The 19,411-nt window shown below is 40.9% G+C and overlaps 1 protein-coding gene and 1 non-coding gene across 6 annotated transcripts in view; both read left to right on the top strand.

Moving 5' to 3' along the window:
- NSD2 (nuclear receptor binding SET domain protein 2) overlaps nucleotides 1-17,158 on the top strand; it is a 98,938-nt gene extending 81,780 nt beyond the window's left edge. For 4 of the 5 annotated variants that reach the window (XM_051619946.1, XM_051619942.1, XM_051619943.1 and 1 more), the window contains 13 exons: nucleotides 3,785-3,916; nucleotides 4,947-5,070; nucleotides 6,093-6,293; nucleotides 6,960-7,139; nucleotides 8,661-8,817; nucleotides 9,508-9,713; nucleotides 10,168-10,271; nucleotides 10,505-10,774; nucleotides 10,870-10,986; nucleotides 12,632-12,773; nucleotides 13,141-13,247; nucleotides 14,868-15,072; nucleotides 16,029-17,158. In XM_051619946.1, coding sequence (XP_051475906.1) covers nucleotides 3,785-3,916; nucleotides 4,947-5,070; nucleotides 6,093-6,293; nucleotides 6,960-7,139; nucleotides 8,661-8,817; nucleotides 9,508-9,713; nucleotides 10,168-10,271; nucleotides 10,505-10,774; nucleotides 10,870-10,986; nucleotides 12,632-12,773; nucleotides 13,141-13,247; nucleotides 14,868-15,072; nucleotides 16,029-16,297 — 2,214 coding nt within the window. In that variant the 3' untranslated portion in view covers nucleotides 16,298-17,158. Of the gene's footprint in view, nucleotides 1-3,784; nucleotides 3,917-4,946; nucleotides 5,071-6,092; nucleotides 6,294-6,959; nucleotides 7,140-8,660; nucleotides 8,818-9,507; nucleotides 9,714-10,167; nucleotides 10,272-10,504; nucleotides 10,775-10,849; nucleotides 10,987-12,631; nucleotides 12,774-13,140; nucleotides 13,248-14,867; nucleotides 15,073-16,028 lie in introns of those variants that run through there. The other variant, XM_051619947.1, reaches the window with a different exon arrangement.
- Nucleotides 12,353-12,483, top strand: LOC127384994 (small Cajal body-specific RNA 23). The gene has a single exon (XR_007889557.1). It is a non-coding gene; the product is annotated as a small Cajal body-specific RNA 23 (non-coding RNA).
- Nucleotides 17,159-19,411: the final 2,253 nt, after the last annotated feature.

The raw sequence follows: 19,411 nt of genomic DNA, 5'->3' as shown, positions 1-19,411 counted from the left end.
TTATGGCAAAACTCAACTGTCCCCTCAATGAATCGGAATCCATTAGTGCCACTGCAGCTTGCTTGGGCTAGAAATATAGTTTACCAAACCATCTCATGCTTACTAGGTTGTAAGTCCTCTTCAGCAACATTAGTTGAAAGTTGTCTTAGCCTCTTTAAGAGGCCTGAACAGCACAGGCACTCATTTTAGTTCCCTGATATTTCCATCAGCTTTTTTTGGGATGACTTCAGGAACCAAGTTGAATTCTGGCCCTCTTGACAGAGGGAGCTTTCCCAAAAGATGGTTGTATAGAACAGGGATTACTTGCAGGTGGAGATGGCTAGCAGAGGGTGTTTTGTCTTCTGCAAGACGTAAATAAGACAAGATATGGGTCAATCCCTGAATTATTCTGAAGAAATTATTCCCTTTCTTATACCAGGGAATCTGCTAGCCTCCCCTTTTATTTATCCCCCTAAAATTAGCCAGTATGAAAATTTTTCAGGTGATGGTGGGGTGGGTGCAAGCTGTGCATGAGTTACACATAACGTGGCCGTTGTGATGGCTAAACCTTTGGTCATGGTAGCAAGGATCAAGGGATGTGTGCAGCAGCAGCAGCTGCATCTGGCACTGTAATGATATCACTGAGCTGCTTCTGCGGGAGTGGGAACAGCCATGAGCAGCTACCCAGGCTTGTCCACGTAGTGCAGAATTGGTGGCTAATAGAGCATTTGATTTGTGAAGTGTGTGAGGCTGCTGAGAGCTGTGAAGGAGAGATATCCAAAGATACTCTCAGCCTGGGATCTATGCAGCTGATGAACTAAAGGTGTTTTGCTCATGCTGTGTGTTGGTGTTCATGCCTGAAATCCAGCATTTATCTGTAGGAGGGCGTAAATTGCCAAGTTTTGTCTTGAATGTGCTGATAGAATTTGGGTTTTGTGGTTGCATTTGTGCTGTAAAGTTTGAATCTTGCCAGTGCTGCTCCTTTTTGGCTCAGTAACCGTTGATTTAAATGAAGGGCTGGTGGATTAATCCTGAGGCAGTAAAATGTCCCTTCTGTAGCAGAATGGCTGTCAGCCTATAGTTCACAAATGGCTGGGATGTTGTGACCTGTATCAAGGGGGTTTCTGAAAAACTCTCATCTGCCAACAGGGTTACCTTTCCTTATAGACGTCTGCCTCCTTCACTTGAACATTTTGCAAGTATGTAAACAACAACAACAAAAAAAGCTAGGAGGTGATTGCTTTTAAACAAACCCTATTCTCTTGTGACTTCATGTATTTGTCACTGGCTGTATTGTGTTTGTCTCCTCTGCCTTCCAAAGTAGTGAGCTGGGGGAAGAGGAATGCTTTCCTCGAGGGCAAGACTCTCTAGCTTTTCCTACTCTAAAGAAAACAGTCTTAACCTCTTAAGGTGTGCTGCACAGACGGTTTTTCTCAGGGTTTTAGGTGTACTTTGTGGTGTGGGGAAAGCAGGGGCACAACCATAGCGTTAACGTGAGACTGCTTGTTTCTTTTAGAGCATAAAGCTTCCCTTTTTATTATTATTTTTTTTTTAGTAGAAAAGAAATACAGATCTAACACCTTCCAGCTTGTTTTTTTATTTTCCAAACATGACTAATTTTGGCTAGTTGAAACAGGAACATAATGAGGTACTAAAAACGTTAGAGCAGTGCACTGCTTATACTAATTAGTGTTTCTGTGGGAACCGTTTAAACAGAAATAAGCATGTGTGTAAGCTTAAACTGTAAGGGAAAATGGTTTTGTGTTTCTGCTGAACTCCTGCACTGCCTTTCTTTATCTGCCCCTTCCCAGCAAGAACTGGCTGATCCTGGCAATGCACTCAGGTTGCATTTTCAGTTTACTGTTTCACAGCTCCTTCCAGGGAACAGATCCAGGTGCCTGAAGAAAACAATTATTTTTACATGCAGTTTCTTTTAGCCACTTCTAAGAGAGTCAGGCAGAATCTCCAAATCACTCTAGTTACAGAAATATTCATAGGTTAAGGGTAGGTATGAGTAATTTTGATAGTATGCATTTGCACAGAGGAAATGCATTTAAACCCTTGCAAGTAAGCTGGAAAAAAATTAAACAAAAACCAAAACAACTAACAACAGTAATTCTGATGCAATTTACAACTTATTTTTAGACATGAGCAAAGAAAGCAAATGTTAAATGCAAGAACGCATGCTTGCTGGCAGAAACAGTGCAAAGTAATTGTTTAAAACCAGTATTTCTAAAGGGATTCTATAAAGGCTAATGCTAGGCCTGGCTTGGCTTTACATGTTTCTCTCTGATTTCAATGTAAATCTCTTCTAATAAATTTGCACACTGCTTGGGAGTTGGCTGACGTGAGGGGTTGCACATAGCTGTCTCTGTTGCTACGTAGTAAGCTGGGCCATGTTTAATAAAATGTGCTGTACTGTAGATAAATATGAGATCACATGCCTGAAAACAGAAAGAAAATTCTTCATTTAAAACAATTTACTTTCAGTGCTGTATTGCAAAGACTTGGGGAGATCCTTACACAGCAGAACAGAAGCAGTGAAGAAGAGTAGCATGTTGGTTTGCTTTGAGTATTCTACTTCTGAGACTTGCAGTGGGCTGTTGCCTCCACTTCTCATGCCTAATTTTTCAATAGCCTTTTCACAGTACAGATAAGGCTTAGAGAAAAACCACCCAAATGCTCTTAATGGTGATTCCAATTGAAAACAATTCCTTAGGGGGAAAATGAGAGGGCGTTCAGGCTTGCCAGAAAGGATTGAAATGGGCTTAATTGCAGCATGCTTCCACAGGAGGAAGATGTTGGGTACCAAAGGACTTCTAATATAGCTGAAATACCTGGAGAAAGCATCATCAACTGTGGGTTGCAGTTAGACAACTCAAAAGGGATGTGAGGCGGTGGTTTTGATGGTATGTGTGAGTAAGCATTACAACACGCTGTAAGAGAAGTGAGAGGTTTCTTTTGCAATTCCAAATTGTGATCTCCTGGAGGATACACTGAGTGAAACACAACTCACTGAGTACCAGCTGTGGGCAACAGGATGAAATCTGGCATCTTCTGGTGTAACATGAGATAGGACAACTGACTTGGTTGTCCATTCCTTCCCTTAACTCTATTGAACTGAAAACTGCCCTGTATTTTCTTTTAAATATGCTACTTGGCTTGTTTTATTGAGAGTAAATCAAGAATATTTTTTAAAATTCTGCAACTAACACATCTCTATCTGTTACATGACTTATCTATAACACAGTTATCTTTTAGACTACTTTGAAGTCATCCTTAGCTATAATGTTCCTTAAACATATTCAGAGAGACACTTTTTTTTCTTCCTATCTTCTGTTCTCCCACTGTTTCCCCATTTCCCTGGAGAAAAAGCTCAGAGACTTTGATAGGCAACTTGAAGTTTATGAAGTTTCTTTCTAAAATCAACTATTACTCTCTCATAAAACGTGTTTTCAGACTTTAACCAAGGGATTTGAAGATATCCCTGTGTTACTGGTCAGGCACTTCTAGCTAACTCTATTACAGAACTATATACTATAAATAAAGCACCATATTACCAAGTTTGGGTGTTATGTTTTGGCTCTGTTGTGTTGGTGAGGATGATTTCCCTTCTGGTGAGACTTCCACAAATGCATACTCTGGTTTTAATCAAGCTTTTTTTTAAAGGTGGGGGAAACAAAACTGAAAGTCTGGGCCTAAATCTGCTAGTCTGACTTGCAGTCTGTTTGCTTCCTTCAGTTGATACTCTGTACAAACTGACCACACCTGACTGCTGTCTCTAACACCTGTGTTTAATCTTCAGATCTCCGATGGCCAAGGAGACGAGCGCTCAGAGTCTCCCTATGAAAGTGCTGATGAAACTCAGACTGAAGTGTCTATATCATCCAAAAAATCTGAGCGAGGAGCAGGAACAAAAAAAGAATATGTGTGTCAGGTGAGAGATGTTAGCTGGGGCAGCAAGCCATGTTTTCTGAGGGTTTTCTGAAGAGAACAATATTAGGCCAGAAGCAGGTTTATCGCGTGGGTCTGAGGTGTCTGCTAGTGGTGAGGATGCCAGGCCAGTAAACAGACTTATTAATTCTTTTTGTTTTTTCTTGATCTCCAATAAGCGACTTAGCCTTTCTGCTGGAGCTTCCAGATCTGTAAGATAAGCATAATTTGTACCTCAGAATAAGTGCGTGGGTGTTGCCAGGTAACTAATTAAACGATCGAGGAGAGCTGCTCGCTTGCCTGGTGATGAGGAGGAGGAAGTACAGCCCGGTGGGTTCTGTGCTCCTGCGTGCAGCAGAGGGAGCAGTGATGCCCTGGAAGGAGAGTGCCTGTGGCATGCTCACTGAAAGCCAGGCAGCTTTATCCACCTGTTCTAGAAGAGATTTTAGATTTTGAAATGGTAACACCATACAAATGGACAGATCAAATTTGTTAACGTGGGACTGGGGAGGCAGTTAGATTTCCGTTTCTTGTATGTACTGTTGGTAAGGTTATATTTCTCTTTAAATGTTGGCTAATCCTTAAATTCTGCCAGCATTATTGTTCATTTTTAGTTATGCATGTGTCATTCCTAACCAATTGGACATGGAGGTATCATTGTGCCACCAAATTAATTTCCTTTGGCTGAGGAAAAGGAAAATAAGGTTGCTTTTTAAGCCTACTCAGATGCATCAGTGTGCTCAGGGAAAAATTGTTAAAGCTTTTTTTCTTTTCCTTTTTTCTGTCAGATTGTGTTTGCTCATGAACTGTGGTTCTATGGGTGATATTTCTAGTGGTTTAGTGACTCTATTATCTGTTTAGACTGGAAGCCAGGGCATACAATGATACTTGTAAATTATCTTTCACTTGTTAAATTTGATTTCAACAATGGGAAAAGAGATTCCGAGGAGCAATAAATGGAAAGGAATAAAGAAAACATTTTTTTTCCACATATGAACTTTTATTTAACATTCAATGCCTTTGTGTTGTAAAAGCTGTGTGAAAAAACAGGTGATCTCCTACTGTGTGAAGGACTTTGCTATCGAGCTTTTCATGTAAGCTGCCTTGGGCTCTCTGGAAGACCAGCAGGAAAGTTCATTTGTAGTGAATGTACATCAGGCAAGTTTGTCACTTTCTATTAATTAAAAAAAAAAGAAGAAAAAGTTGTAGTTTTCCCATACGTTTTTCTAGGAAATCCTCCTGGACAGAGTATGTGTCTCTGGAGAAACCATATTTGTCATTTCGTGCCTGACAGGGTGGGAGTTCATATAGTACCATTTATAAGAAAGCTCACTGAACTCTCTTGCAACTTGGCTGATTTAGTCTGAATTCCATTGCCTTAAGAACTGTAGAGTGTTTGCTCTCTCAGTACAATTACAGCTTAGATTTAAAGTCTGTCACAAAGACTTAAGAAATCTTAGGGGAAAAAAGCAGCAAGTGAAATGTTTTAAGTCCTTTTGCAGTCCTTTGTCTATATAAATCTTTTACTTTTTCTATTAAAAGACTACCTTAATGCTATTAATTTAATTTGCTTTTAATCCTGTAATAACTGCTTGGAAGTTCCTAGTCTTAAAACTTGATGTAAAAGATTTGCCTTCTTGCTCATAAGCTCAGTTCAGTACACATGGTGAACCTTGTTTGAACAAGGCTGCTTCAAAATAAAGCTGTTCCAAGCAATCCAGAGGGAAGATCAGATGATGCTTGTCTTTGGTTTGTGGACCTGCTTTGAATTTCACAGGATCACAGACAACCCATTATCCTATTTCATTGCTTTAAAAAATAATCATAATGAGAAATTCACTGTTGTTGTCTTGTTCAACTGAGGCTTATAAATAAGAACATAAAAAGCAGATCAGTGAGGCTTTGGGGTGTTGCTGTGTTGACTTTGACTGCATTGGGTTTGCATTGTAACTTTAGACCTGTCTCTGAGCAGATCAGTATTTAACATTAAAGAGTTAAAGTATATTTATATAAATAATGATTGCAGCATCAAATAATAGAATTTGATATGACCGTGTTTAAAAAAAAACAGCTACAAGAAAAGCAGCTCCCCCACGCTTAACAAAAACAACTAAAGTGTTTTAAATTCACATATTTGGATGAAAAATTAGTTACGTGGTTTTTATTGCTTTTGCCACTAGGTGTGCATACCTGTTTTGTGTGCAAAGAGAGAAAGGCAGATGTGAAACGCTGTGTCGTGTCCCACTGCGGGAAATTCTACCACGAAGCTTGTGTCAAAAAGTTTCATCTCACTGTCTTTGAGAACAGGGGGTTTCGATGTCCTCTCCACAGCTGCCTAAGTTGTCATGTTAGTAACCCCTCACATCCACGAATTTCAAAAGGTAGTTTCATTTTACGTTTTTATGACTGATGAGTTAAGTGTGTGTATGGTATGTTAAGGTAAGGAATCTGACCGTTTAGTAGCTGCTACTGCCAATTATTTAGGCAGGCCTGGACTATCGATTGATTGAGAATTTAAAAAAATATATAATAATAGCATTATTTTTAGTCAACGTGAGTATTTAGCTTCTTTGTGTTCTGTTTTTTAACTAGCTTTCAGCTGTCTGTAGTTTACCATGTTTTCTTCTCGAGAGGGAATGGAATCTAGAATTGATGCATGATAACGAGTGAGGCAAGACCTGTCTGTGACTGTTCCAACACTGCAGCAAGGCTGGCTCAAGATGGAGACATTTTGTCCTGTGCATATTTTTAGCTTTGCACAATGTCTGTAGACAAAATTGCATGGCTGAAAAAAGCTTGTCTAGCCTGGTGTGCCTCGCTAAAGCCTTGGCATTTAAATATGACAGTGCTTTGAAACCAGCGTAGGGATCTGAAATACAATCCTCTTAATTCAGCATCGTTGCAAAAGGCAAATATGCAGAGTCTGAAAACACAGCTGATGTCTTTTTTTTGTGGATACAGGCTACCTTTCTTCTTTTTTTTTTAGCTCGAAGAATAATAGCTCAGCTTTGTTTTGCAAATAACATGGCTGTGTTGTGCTCTGCCAGGAAAGATGATGCGCTGCGTGCGCTGCCCCGTGGCCTATCACGCCGGCGACGTCTGCATCGCGGCGGGATGCGCCGTCATCGCCTCCAACAGCATCGTCTGCACCAACCACTTCACTGCCACCAAGGGGAAGAGTCACCACGCGCACGTCAACGTCAGCTGGTGCTTCGTGTGCTCCAAAGGTAAACGATGGGGAGCCCCTCCTAAACGCAGCAGCAGCACCTTTTCCTCTTTGATTTAGTGTTTGGTTTTGCGAGTCTGTTTCTAGGAAATGGTTGGAAATGGTTAGAAATGTGGCAGGAGCACCACAGGGATTTATTGAGAGAGTGAGACTCCAGTGAAGGGCTATGATGATGATGAAGGGACTGGAACACCTGCCTTATGAGGACAGGCTGAGAGACCTGGGGCTTTTCAGTCTAGAGAGGAGAAGACTAAGAGGGCATCTAACTAATGTCTATAAATACATGAGGGCTGGGTGTCAAGAAGGCAGGGACAAGCTCTTTTCACTTGTGCCCAGTGATAGGACAAGGGGCAATGGACTCAAACTCGAGCACAGGAAGTTCCACCTCAACATGAGGAAGAACTTCTTTACTGGGAGGGTTACAGAGCATTGGAACAGGCTGCCCAGAGAGGCTGTGGAGTCTCCTTCTGTGGAGACGTTCAAGACCTGCCTGGCTGCCTTTCTGAGTGATCTGCCCTAGATTTTGGTCCTGCCCTGGCAGGGGGGTTGGACTCAATGATCTTTGGAGGTCCCTTCCAACCCCTGACATTCTGTGATTAAGTTAGGCTCCATTAGATACTGAAATAACTCATGCTGCTTCAAGTTTTTGAGTATCCTTTTTTTGCAGACCTAATTTATTTAAGAATGTTATTGCTTGGACTTTGTCCAGCAACCAGAAGCCTGATTTAATTCTTTACCAGAGACACACAATAAAAAGTATTTCTCTACTCTATCCCCTGTGTTCAATGTACTGAAGCTTTTTGTGTTTCTTTATTGCTAATACATAATATTAAAGCATAAATATTTTAAGAGTTGCCTTTGGTTTAGCAGCAGACAGCAAATTGAATCAGTTGTTGCTGAGAGTTCCACTAATTAAAGGTGGTTTTGTTTATATTGTACAAGAAATGTATTTCTTACTGAGAACCACAAAATGCATAGTGCTGATTAAACTGTAGCAGTGAAAGTTTGCCTGATTTGTTACCAAATTAACATGCAGAGTAGCAGCTTTTAAGCTACTGCTAACTTTCCACTTGATAATTCATGGAACAAACCAACAGCCTCATTCCCTCTCCTGCCAGGAAAAAAAAAACACCCATAAAGTAAATTTGTTGTTGATAAAATGTTGCATACAATGAAATATTAATATGTATTAAAGTATGTTAAATATATTGTAGCCATTGAAGTATGGGAAAAAAAGTAATTACAATTTGCAGTGCATTATTCTAGCTTTTTTTATTGCTGCCTTGCTTGGTATTTTGTGTGTGTCACTAATCTGAGCCTGCCAGGCATTCAAATCAGTAAGGACCTTTTGGGTTTTGTACACAACTAAAGGATATGTATTTCTTGCAGGCCACCATGGTTTAACCATTTATTTTCTAACTGAACCTACGACTGCTTTGAACCTGGTTGGAATGCAAAACTTGTGGTTTTTTTCTGGATGTTTTTCAACCTTTTTTTTTTATTTCTTTCTTTCTCTCTGAAGGAGGGAGCTTGTTGTGCTGTGAGTCGTGTCCTGCAGCCTTTCACCCAGACTGCTTGAACATTGAGATGCCAGATGGGAGCTGGTACTGCAATGACTGCAGGGCGGGGAAGAAGCTTCATTTCCAGGATATTATTTGGGTTAAACTGGGAAATTACAGGTCTGATGAAAGCATTTATTTTGTTTTACAGTACGGGCATGTTTAATTAAAGATCATGCAATTGGTTGCTTCTGTAGGCCAGCCTTCCTGCCCACAGATTTCTCATTCCCCTCTGAGCCAGGGACCCTGTCTCCTTGCAGGTGTTGCTCTTGACCAAGGCATTACCCATGCAAGACTCCTTGTAGTCTTCTGACATCTGCTTCCAGTGTATGAGCCTTCAACCACTTTTGTTTCAGAGATCTCTTCAAATAATTAAGTTGGTGTGACTTGTAACAGGCTAAAATACTACCTTGCAGGCTGGGAGATAAGTCACTGGCATTGTCAGTTGAGATCTGAGTGAGGTAGAGGTGGGTGGGGTTTATCCTAGAAAGCATTAGAAGCTGTTATCAGCTGTCTCCTGATCTTTGACAATTACAGTGATTGCAGGCCTTTTTAAAGAGATGCTTGTGCTAACCAGATCTAAGGAGCTTTATGTGTGTGCTTATCTTGCAGATTTGTGTGTTGGGCTTCCCTCTTCTAGTCCTGCCTTTTCTTATTGCCCAGTGAGTGGGGGAGGAAAAGATTCTAAATCCACTTGGATCTTGGAAATAATAATTAGTTACTGCTGTTCAGGGTGGTTTTGTTCAACTGTTTCTTGCAGAAAGAGCTTGACTAAAATGTTGTATTTTTTTATTTGTACCTCTGTGATAGATGGTGGCCTGCAGAAGTTTGCCATCCGAAAAACGTTCCCCCAAATATTCAGAAAATGAAGCATGAAATCGGAGAATTTCCTGTGTTTTTCTTTGGTTCTAAGGATTACTACTGGACTCACCAAGCACGGGTGTTCCCTTATATGGAGGGAGACAGAGGGAGTAGATATCAGGGAATCAAAGGAATTGGAAAAGTCTTCAAAAATGGTACACAGCTGAAAGTAAACAAAAATAATCCTTTGATTTGCCTGCTTTGCTTTCTTCAGACGTAGCTCTGGGACTGGTTTGACACATTGTTTTACAATATTGAATGTAAAAAAATGTTTGGGTGTCCTGGGCAGCAGTCACTATTACTAACTTTGAACAAACATATTATTTTCATGGCTTGTAAAAGACTAGCATCTAATAGGAATTATTTCTGACAATTTTTAATTTCTGGAAAAGAAATGATGGGTGTAACTGGAAGACAGGAAAGGTAGAGTTGATAAACCTGTTAAGAATATTAACACTCCAGAGGCATTGTTTGCAAGAAAATTGAGTGATGGGACTAGGAAGTAGAAGATGAGTCTTTGTTTAACAGATGTGGGAATGAGAAGATCAACCTGGGGAGAGTGATCCTCTTTCTGGCATGTCTGTTGATACAACAACCTGTTTTTCTCAGCTTTGCGAGAAGCTGAAGCTCGATTTCGAGAAATAAAGCTGCAGCGAGAAGCCAAAGAGAGCCAAGAAAGTGAACGTAAACCTCCACCATACAAGCACATTAAGGTAAGCATGACACTGGGTACTCAAAGCCAGCCCTGGAGAGGAGGAGCTGAAGGGTGAGATGGGGGGGAGGGGTTGCCATGATGTGCTGGAAATGGTGCTTCTGGAGCCATGAAACGATGGTGTTTTGTTCCAGCTGGAACACCTAGTGTTGCAAAGCCCAGTTAGCAACCACCTTTTACAATCAATTCAAATGTTTTCAAGTGACGTTTGAATCATTTTAATGTGTTCTTCAGGTGAATAAACCTTGTGGTAAAGTCCAGATATATACTGCTGACATTTCTGAGATTCCCAAGTGCAACTGCAAACCCACAGATGAAAACCCCTGTGGCTTTGACTCCGAGTGCCTGAATCGGATGCTGATGTACGAGTGCCATCCCCAAGTTTGTCCAGCAGGAGAACGGTGCCAAAACCAGTGCTTCACAAAACGTCAATACCCTGAGACCAAGATCATCAAAACTGATGGGAAAGGGTGGGGTCTGGTCGCCAAGAGGGACATTAAAAAGGTATGAATCATTCTTGCCTGGCAAAGAATGGGTGACTTGGGATGCTCTCTGAGGGTTTGGTAGATACTTTACTAGTGATACTTGGTGTCTTTCAGGGAGAGTTTGTGAATGAGTATGTGGGTGAGCTGATTGATGAAGAGGAATGTATGGCAAGAATCAAATATGCACATGAAAATGACATTACCCACTTCTATATGCTTACTATTGATAAGGTATTGTACATTTTCTTCCGTTATTTAATTAAAATGTTATAGTGATCTCTTTTCCTTCTGTTGACCACCTTGCTAGGGCACTCTGCTACTTTTGATGTTCCAGTTTCACATATTTGCAACGTTGTATCTTCAGTGCCTGCTTGCTCCATTCTCTATAGATAATGCATCTTGCTAGTCCGACTGTGTAATGTAATAAAGTATATGTTAAGGTTTTAAATTATTGCTTGAAATCAAATACAGCAGAAGTATTTACCTGCCAAGTCTTAAAAGGAAGTATGACGTTTTGGGATATAGTAATGATAGAGTTGAAAGAGTTACTATTAGCAATCCTTTTAGTAAAATTTCAACAACAAAAAAAATTCTCCCTTGATAGTAGTGTGAAATATAGTTGTGAGGCTGTGTTCTATATTGAGCATTCATCTTTTTTGCAGTCCCTTTGTTCATAGCAAAACTGGGCTTCTGCTTCTGTAGAAGCTCTTTTCTGAGAGCAGTATCTGGGGGGTTGGAACTAGATGATCTTTAAGGTCCCTTCCAACCCTAGCCATTCTGTGATCCTGGGATGGTTAGCTGCAAGCCAGCACTCCACAAATTGATTCTGCAGCAAATTAATTCAGCCAATTAATTAACACAGCAAATTAATCCAGCATCTGGGCTTGTCTGTTGCACATCTCTGAGTATTCTGTTCCTGAGAAGGGGAACAAAGCAGGGAACCTGGACACTAGGAGTATTGGTTATATATAGTGTATTGCACAGCTTCTGTTTTCCTTAGTGTCCTGTAACTGAGGAGTTCCTGCACAGGAGTGTGAATGCTGAAGCCATGTTTCCCTGAACACTTTAGTTTCTCACCCCTCTACTAAGCTGACAGACAATGTCAGGGTGTGAAACATCTGAATTGAACATGTACTGACTCTTGCTGTACTGAATAAATGATCCTTGTGGTCCTGCCTTTCAAAATGCCCATGCTGTGGGTATTGACATGTATGGCATGCATTATGAAAGTGAGTTAGAAGGAAACTGTAATAATATTTGATAAATAAGCAAAGCTTTCTTAAGCAGCTCTGCAAAGAAAACCAGTTCTGGCTCTTTCAAGACTTCATTTTGTTTTGGTAATGTCTGGTATGTTTGGTGGAGATAGAACTTGAAAGGCAATTGTGTGTAGTGATGGGATTTTTTTAGTTTACCAAGAGCTTCTTTTTGTTTAAAGTAGACTAATTTGGGCAAAGAAACTGGTAATCTCTGCAAGTAATCATGCAGTGACTTGGCAAATACCATAAAGCACAGTATTTGTGTATGTGTCACAGCTTTGTGAATGCAAAGTAAAAGGTAAATGGACTGAGTTTGAGTTTCGAGGCCTTTTGGAGGGAGGGTGCTCACAGGAACACTCATCCTGCCCTGTGGCTGAGATGGGTTCTGGGACAGTGTGAGCTAGAGCACGAGTATTGCTTTGGGAGTGTCACATTCCAGGCCACATGAGACACTACAGTTTTCAATACAACATGGACCTTCACTGTGCTTGTGTGCTTCTGGGCAGCAGCACCATGTCTGTTCTGAAGGCAACTGCCAAAAAGAATTTCTGAAAACTGCTTGGGTTTTGTGAGCTTGGAGAAAAAAACCCCATTCATTCTCGTGTTGGTTTGATCTCCAGGACCGTATTATTGATGCTGGCCCCAAAGGGAACTATTCTCGTTTTATGAACCACAGCTGCCAACCAAATTGTGAAACCCTGAAGTGGACAGTGAACGGAGACACTCGTGTCGGCCTGTTTGCTGTGTGTGATATTCCTGCAGGTACCTCAGCTTCTGGTCATCCTGGGTTCATTCCCTGAGTTAAACTTTCTGCATGGTTACTGAGTGGGACAGTCACGGTTCAATTGAATCAGTGCAAATACTTTTGTAGAGATCTCCAGCAACTTTTCTGTATCTTTTCTTCAAGTGACAACAGTAAATGCAAGGCGAGACGGTTGTTTAAAAATATATATATTCCAGTTTGTGCACATACACACGTATCTCTATATATCTATAGCTGTGGTAATAGATCAGTGAACAAGTACAAAACCAGAACACAGATCATTAAATCTTTACTTGTTTGTAATCATTTTGATAGACTTTGTTACAGTGTCCTTCCTAATGAAAGGGTGTGTCTTCTCTCATTCAGGGACAGAGCTGACTTTTAATTACAACCTTGACTGTCTGGGCAATGAAAAAACAGTCTGCAAATGCGGGGCCCCAAACTGCAGTGGATTTCTTGGAGACAGACCAAAGGCAAGTAATGTAGCAGAAGATTTTGACTGTGCCTTGTCTACTGGCCTTGTTTTTTCTCTCAGGGTAGGCACTGGTAGACCAGTTTTATGTTTTGATAAGGGTAAATGCTGCTTGAACAGATGTTCGCTGACCTCTGAGGAAAAAGCTTGTTTCCCTTGCTGGGAAGTTGGAAACATTCTTTTCCCAAACATAACCTTGGTGCTAAAGATTACATTTTTATGCTGTAATAGCACAGCAGGTGATACTGATTTTTGGGAACACCCTAAAATATTTTCTCCCACAAGTAATTAATTACTTTGGGTCCCAAATAAAAAATATTCTAGTTACTATCACTAGCTTCTGGAATCAAAAGCATGTAAAAAAAGGAGTTACAGAAGGAATAACCTTTCCAGTCCTGTTTGAAGTGTGGGGAGGGGAGGGCTGTAGGAGTTAGGAGCTGACTAAGAAAGAGCATAACTAGCCAGTGAGATTATTCAGACATTGCTGTTTATTTGTCCCTCATCTAAACCTTAAATGATTATTATTTTGTTAAGATTTGTTAAATTGCACTTGAACTGAAGAATAAAAAATGAGAGTTTTGAATGAGGCAGGGACGATACCAGATTACATCCAGAAATGGCTGGTATGATTCACATCAGGTCAATTTAAAACCTGTAATCCAGCAAAAATTGACAAGGCTTCTTGAAGGGCTGGCATGGGAGTGAGAGGGAAGGCACGACTACATTCCCAAGAAAAAAGACCTCATCTGTGGATGTAGAAAGGCTGCACCTTCATGTGGTCCTTCCCACTGCTCAGTCTCAAGCACTTCAGTGGGTGGACTTAAAATCTTGAGAGTTCAGGTAGCTGCTTTGTGTTAAGGGAGGGGCTGGAGTGGGGTTTCACAGAAGCTTGTGATCAGTTGACGCAGACAGCCACCCAGGAGTAAAATGTTGCAGTTCAGTTTTTGCAGGGCTGTCTGCAGTACTGGATAGAATGGGCTCATTTTAAAGAAAGTAGGTGATGATGCCTGGGCTGAAGGGGAGGGAGTGATGGTAGGGGTGTTGAAAAGGCATCTAGAATGAATTCTCTATGATTTGGTGAAGGAGAGCTGAAATGCAAGCAGCAGAATGTCAGATTGAAATAGGGACAAGGTTTGGTATAGTCTTTCCAGCATGATGGGCACAGCTACAGTTCCTGCTGTCCATGCCTCAAAGAGAAGTGGAGACTGATTTTAGCAATTCCAGCATGAATATACACAACTGAACAGGAAACATGGATATTGAATTGAAGTGATTTGTGATGCCAGAACAAAATGGGGGTAGATTAGCCACAAGTACATTACATTACACTGAAACTTGGAAGACTTTTTTCCAGTGATAAGAACGCGGAAGAGCTCTCCTGTAGCAAGGGATTGTGTAGAGACAAGAGCTGGTTTCAAGCTGACTTTTCTCAAGGGTCGGTGTGATTTATTTTTTTTTTATCACCACAGCTGGGTACAGTGAGGCCCTGGGCAGGTCTGCATCCAGTCACATCTGTGCCTGTGTGCACAGCCTGCCAGGCATGCCAACAGCTTTGCTACTTAGTACAATATTTTCCCTTTGCAGAACTGGCATTTACAGATTTGCACCTTAACTCTTTCAGAATTCTTCCACTAATGCCTCAGAAGAAAAAGGCAAAAAGACCAAAAAGAGAACGCGGAGACGCAGAACGAAAAATGAAGGGAAGAAAGAATCTGAAGATGATTGTTTCCGTTGTGGTGACGGAGGGCAGCTGGTGTTGTGTGACAGGAAATCCTGTACTAAAGCTTATCACCTCTCCTGTCTTGGCTTGGTGAAACGTCCTTTTGGTGAGTGGGCTTGCCTGGTAAACTTGTGTGAATAAATAACCTGTGCAGGTGCGTTGTTTATGGCACTGAAACCTTGTCAAGAATGTCATCTGAAACACTGTTTTTGTGTGGTGAGAGCTTGCTTTGTGCATCATGTAGAAGATCTTCTGAAGGCTGGAGACAAAGTGGTGGCCTTTCTCCTGCCTCTCTGGCAAAACAAGCCTTATGTTTTACAAATGTAGGTAACTGAGCACATTCCTGGGGAGGAGCTGCTGTGGCCCTGTCACAGGGAAGTTGATTATACCTAAGAAATGCATGAAGCCAGTTGAGTTCAAGCCAAAAGAGTAGCAACAGTGTCCAGAATAAAGAAAATGTTAAGGGCAGCAGACATCAGGTTGCAGGTCCAGATACCTCAGGAGTTACCTGGTTCCAGTTAGCAGTCTCAGGTGTGGGATTGAATCATAGAATCATAGAATGGTTAAGGTTGGAAGGCACCTTAATATGAAGAAGTGAAGCAGACAAAGCCTGTTATCCCAGAAACAAGTAAAACAATAGCTTGGTAAAGTATGTTGGGGCAAAAGAGTATCTCTAGGTAGAGCACAGCAGCCATCTCTGAGCAAAGCCTGCAACAAACAGGCGAGTGTTGGAACAGGAGGCAGCAGGTGACTGGATGTTTGGGTATTCTACCAGCCTGCGAGTTCTGTCAAATGCTGTTGAGTGAAGCCTGAATAATTTCTTCTAGCTGGAGTTCACTGCTTTATTTAAATGAGAGCATGTCAAGTCTGCTGCTTACTGCTGTCAGCTGAGCTTTGGAGGTATGATGTAGCACTTGGATTTTGGAGATCAGCTGTGGTAGCTGCTGTCTTGTCTTGCTTTGTCAGGGAAGTCGTGTGTTGTTCAGCTGTTAAAACACAAAACTTTAGAAGATGATGACACATTTTACTCCCCACTAATGTGCTCTTTGGTTTTGATCACAGGGAAGTGGGAGTGTCCTTGGCACCACTGTGATGTTTGTGGCAAACCTTCCGTTTCCTTCTGCCACTTCTGCCCAAATTCTTTCTGCAAGGAGCACCAAGACGGGACAGTACTCAATTCTATGCTGAATGGACATTTATGCTGCTCTGAACATGTTCTTGGGGTGGATTCTGTTGAAACTCAGAAGACTGAGAAACCCCGCAAAAAACTAAACAAGTTGAAGCCTAAGAGGAAGCAGAGGAACAGATGGATGAGAGCTGAATGCAAATAGTCATGGACTGCAGTTTCTACTGCCAACACTATCTTGTAGATAAGTTGTGAATATGACCAGGGAAGGACACAATTTTACATACATTCTGTAAAGGTTACATGGGGCTGGGGGGGAATTTTTTTGTTTTGTTTTGTTTTGATAAATCCACTGAGCCAACCACAGCAGTCTGCTGCTGCTTCTGCACTGATAACGAACTGCATAGTTCAGAACATTTCAGGACAAACCAAACTTATTACTCAGCATTACAGTTACACTTGAATTGTTACGAATGTAAAAGGTTCCCTCCAAAATGCTTTCAGAATGGAGGTAGATTAAAATCAAACCAGGTAGGCGTAAACATAGGGGTTGTGTTGTTTTTTTTTTGAGGTAGTATTTGTCAACCAACAGATGTTTAAAATAGTATATCCTTGAAAGAAGATATTAGCTCTCAAGTCCTTTTAGGTAAGAAATGGCTTGGTCTGTGGTCCCAATGAGATGTGTGTTTCTGAGCAAGTGCTTGAATGCCATCCATGATCCAGGTGTGTATCTCACTGTAACCACACAGGTAACAATTTGTTTGTGCTCCTATAAAATAGCTCCCCAGTGATTCTTGAACAAACATGTTTTTAAATATCCTTCCACCAAGAAATAGAGTGCGTGGTGGGAAAGGCACACCCTGTACCAGAGAGGAGAAATCTTACTTTGTAAGAGATTTTTTTTTTTCTGTACTGTTTTTTTTCCTGTATTTTATTCCAGCGAAATAGAAGTGACTTGATCTTGCAGAGCTGTACAAGTCTGGATTTAAAGGGATATTGTCTTGCAGTCTAGGCCCAATACTCTAGGATTTTTGTGTCTTAATAAAAATAAATAATACAAAAACTATTACTTGAAAAAATTACTTTTTTTTTTTTTTCCTGATGTCAAGTAAAATGCAGAGGCAAATATTTATTTGGATTGCTTGGAGTCAAGTGTTGCAACTTTGTGATCATGCAAAAAATGCCCAACGAGGAACAAGAAACCCCCCCCCAAATGAAACAGCAGCTGAAACTTGACTAAAGTGCAAAAACTAAATTAACAAAAAAATAACTAATGAAAAGTGAATTAGCTTTATCGAAGAAGCACCTAAGGAACAATTTTAATGTGAAATTTAGCCTGACTCTGTTCCTTTTGATATAGTTTGTGTAAAACTGGCTCCTTGACTTGGCAGACTGTTGGAAATCGTTTTGTGCTTTCCTAGGAGCTCTGCTCCCAACTGTCTTATCCCCCCTGTGTTGTGTCAGCAAAGCTGTTTTTAATCCTTTGCTCCCATGAGGTTCTAACACTTGCAGTGAGATAAAGCTGCAAGACTTAGTATTGATGGAAGTAACAGTAGAACTAGGAAAAAATTATGAAGAAAAATGTCTTTGCCCGTTTTCTTCCCAGTGCGTGTCCTTGGGGTGTGATGAGGCATCAAGGCAGGGAAGCTTGGACTTGTGCCCTGGTTTCTAGCCCATGTAAGCTCAGTGTGCTCCTTCATCTCCAGGTTGTGTGTGGTCTAGCTTAGTTTGCTTTTGGTCGTGCAGAAACTCTGCATAGCCCCTTTGAAAATGAAGCCTTTGCTGTATCATGGAATTGTATGGTGTTGTTTTTTTTTCCCCAAAGTATTTCTTCAGGATTTGATTGCATGTTTAGTTTTTGGAATGACTGAAATCCCCATTTGTTCCCAACACATAAAAACTGTGCTTTTATCAGAAGGTGTTAACTGAAAGAGGTTTTAAATGCAGCATTGCCCTATCCTGAACTCAGTTTGTGACCAAACAACTGCTTTGTTCTTTTAATCAATTTTTATAAACCCTGCTGGAAGCTTAATTTCTTTTTATTATTTTTCAAATAATTTTGAAAAAAATAGCACAGTTTGAAGTAGGGGGAACTGTTACATGCCTGTGTTTTTTTTAAGTTGTGTGCCAAGCCTTGCACTCCAGTTAAAAAATCAAGATTTCTTAATTGATTTTGAGGGAAACTTATGCTAGGACTGAAGCAAAGGTCTGTACCTAAAGTAAAAAAAAAAAAAGCTATTACATGTGTTTCTCTAGTATTGTTTTTTTGAGGGGAGGAAACAGATCAGGTAGTAAAGCAGAAAGATTTGCCTCATCACTTTTAAACAAAATGAAGGAATTTGATGTCATTCTTTGAATGGGAACCATTCTTTGAATCCTAGACCATGTAAGGAAGGCTTTATAAGAATACCTTGAAATAAGTTATTATAAAAATTTACCTTTACATTCCATTGCTTTTATAATTTGTTCTTTTTTTTTTTTTTTTTTTTAGTTGTTTTGTTGCTTTTTCCTCCTCATATGTAGGTGTAGCAGCTCTGGCACCCTGGAACAGTTATGCCCCAGGTCCTAAGAGGCAGATCCCCACTTCCAGAAGGCGCCATCCCAGATAGGCAGGGATTTGTGCTGCTGCAGGTACCACCCTCCCTTCTGCAGCTGTGCCTCCCTGCCTGCCCCTCAGGTGGGCTCCCAGGCACATGCAGGACAGCAGGATGCAGGACAGCCACCCACTTGCTATCTGTCTGTGGGCAGGGAAAGACTTGGGCATGTAGTCACTCCCAGTTGCTCTTTTCCCAATGTTAAAATCACACAAACAGATCTTGGCGAGTGGCTGTTGGACTTCCTGCTTCCTCCTACCTCTGCTCTTCACTGCTCAGCCCCTGGGGCCAGTGAAGGCTGGCAGCACTGAGGCTGCAAAGGGAGAGCTTGATGCTGAGTTGCTAGGATTCACTCCTTCTGCTGATCACAGACTTTGGAGATTGATCTTTCAGAGAAATGTGGACCGTGTTCTCCCTTAATATGGACTGACCATGTAACCCTCAGCTAAGTCACTCAGGTAGAATTTTGGGTTCTGAATCAGGAAAGGTGGGATTTGGGTGTCTTTTAATGAAGGCTTTGGCACCTTACTCTGCTGAAGTTCTGTTTAAAAGGAGGCAAAAGTTATTTCACTATTTTCATTCTCCCGCTATTCAAATACAAGGAAAAACTATCTAAAAATTAAGCTTTCTCATCATACAACTCAATACTTTTTGGCATTTGGCAACTTAAAAAAGTTGTCATTATAAATTCCTCTAATTAACATCTAATTATGGCATATTGTGTG

This window comes from Apus apus, chromosome 4, assembly GCF_020740795.1.
Source record: "Apus apus isolate bApuApu2 chromosome 4, bApuApu2.pri.cur, whole genome shotgun sequence".
NCBI lineage: Eukaryota > Metazoa > Chordata > Aves > Apodiformes > Apodidae > Apus > Apus apus.
Note: the sequence above shows the minus strand (reverse complement) of the source record. Positions and strands in the feature narration are given on the sequence as shown.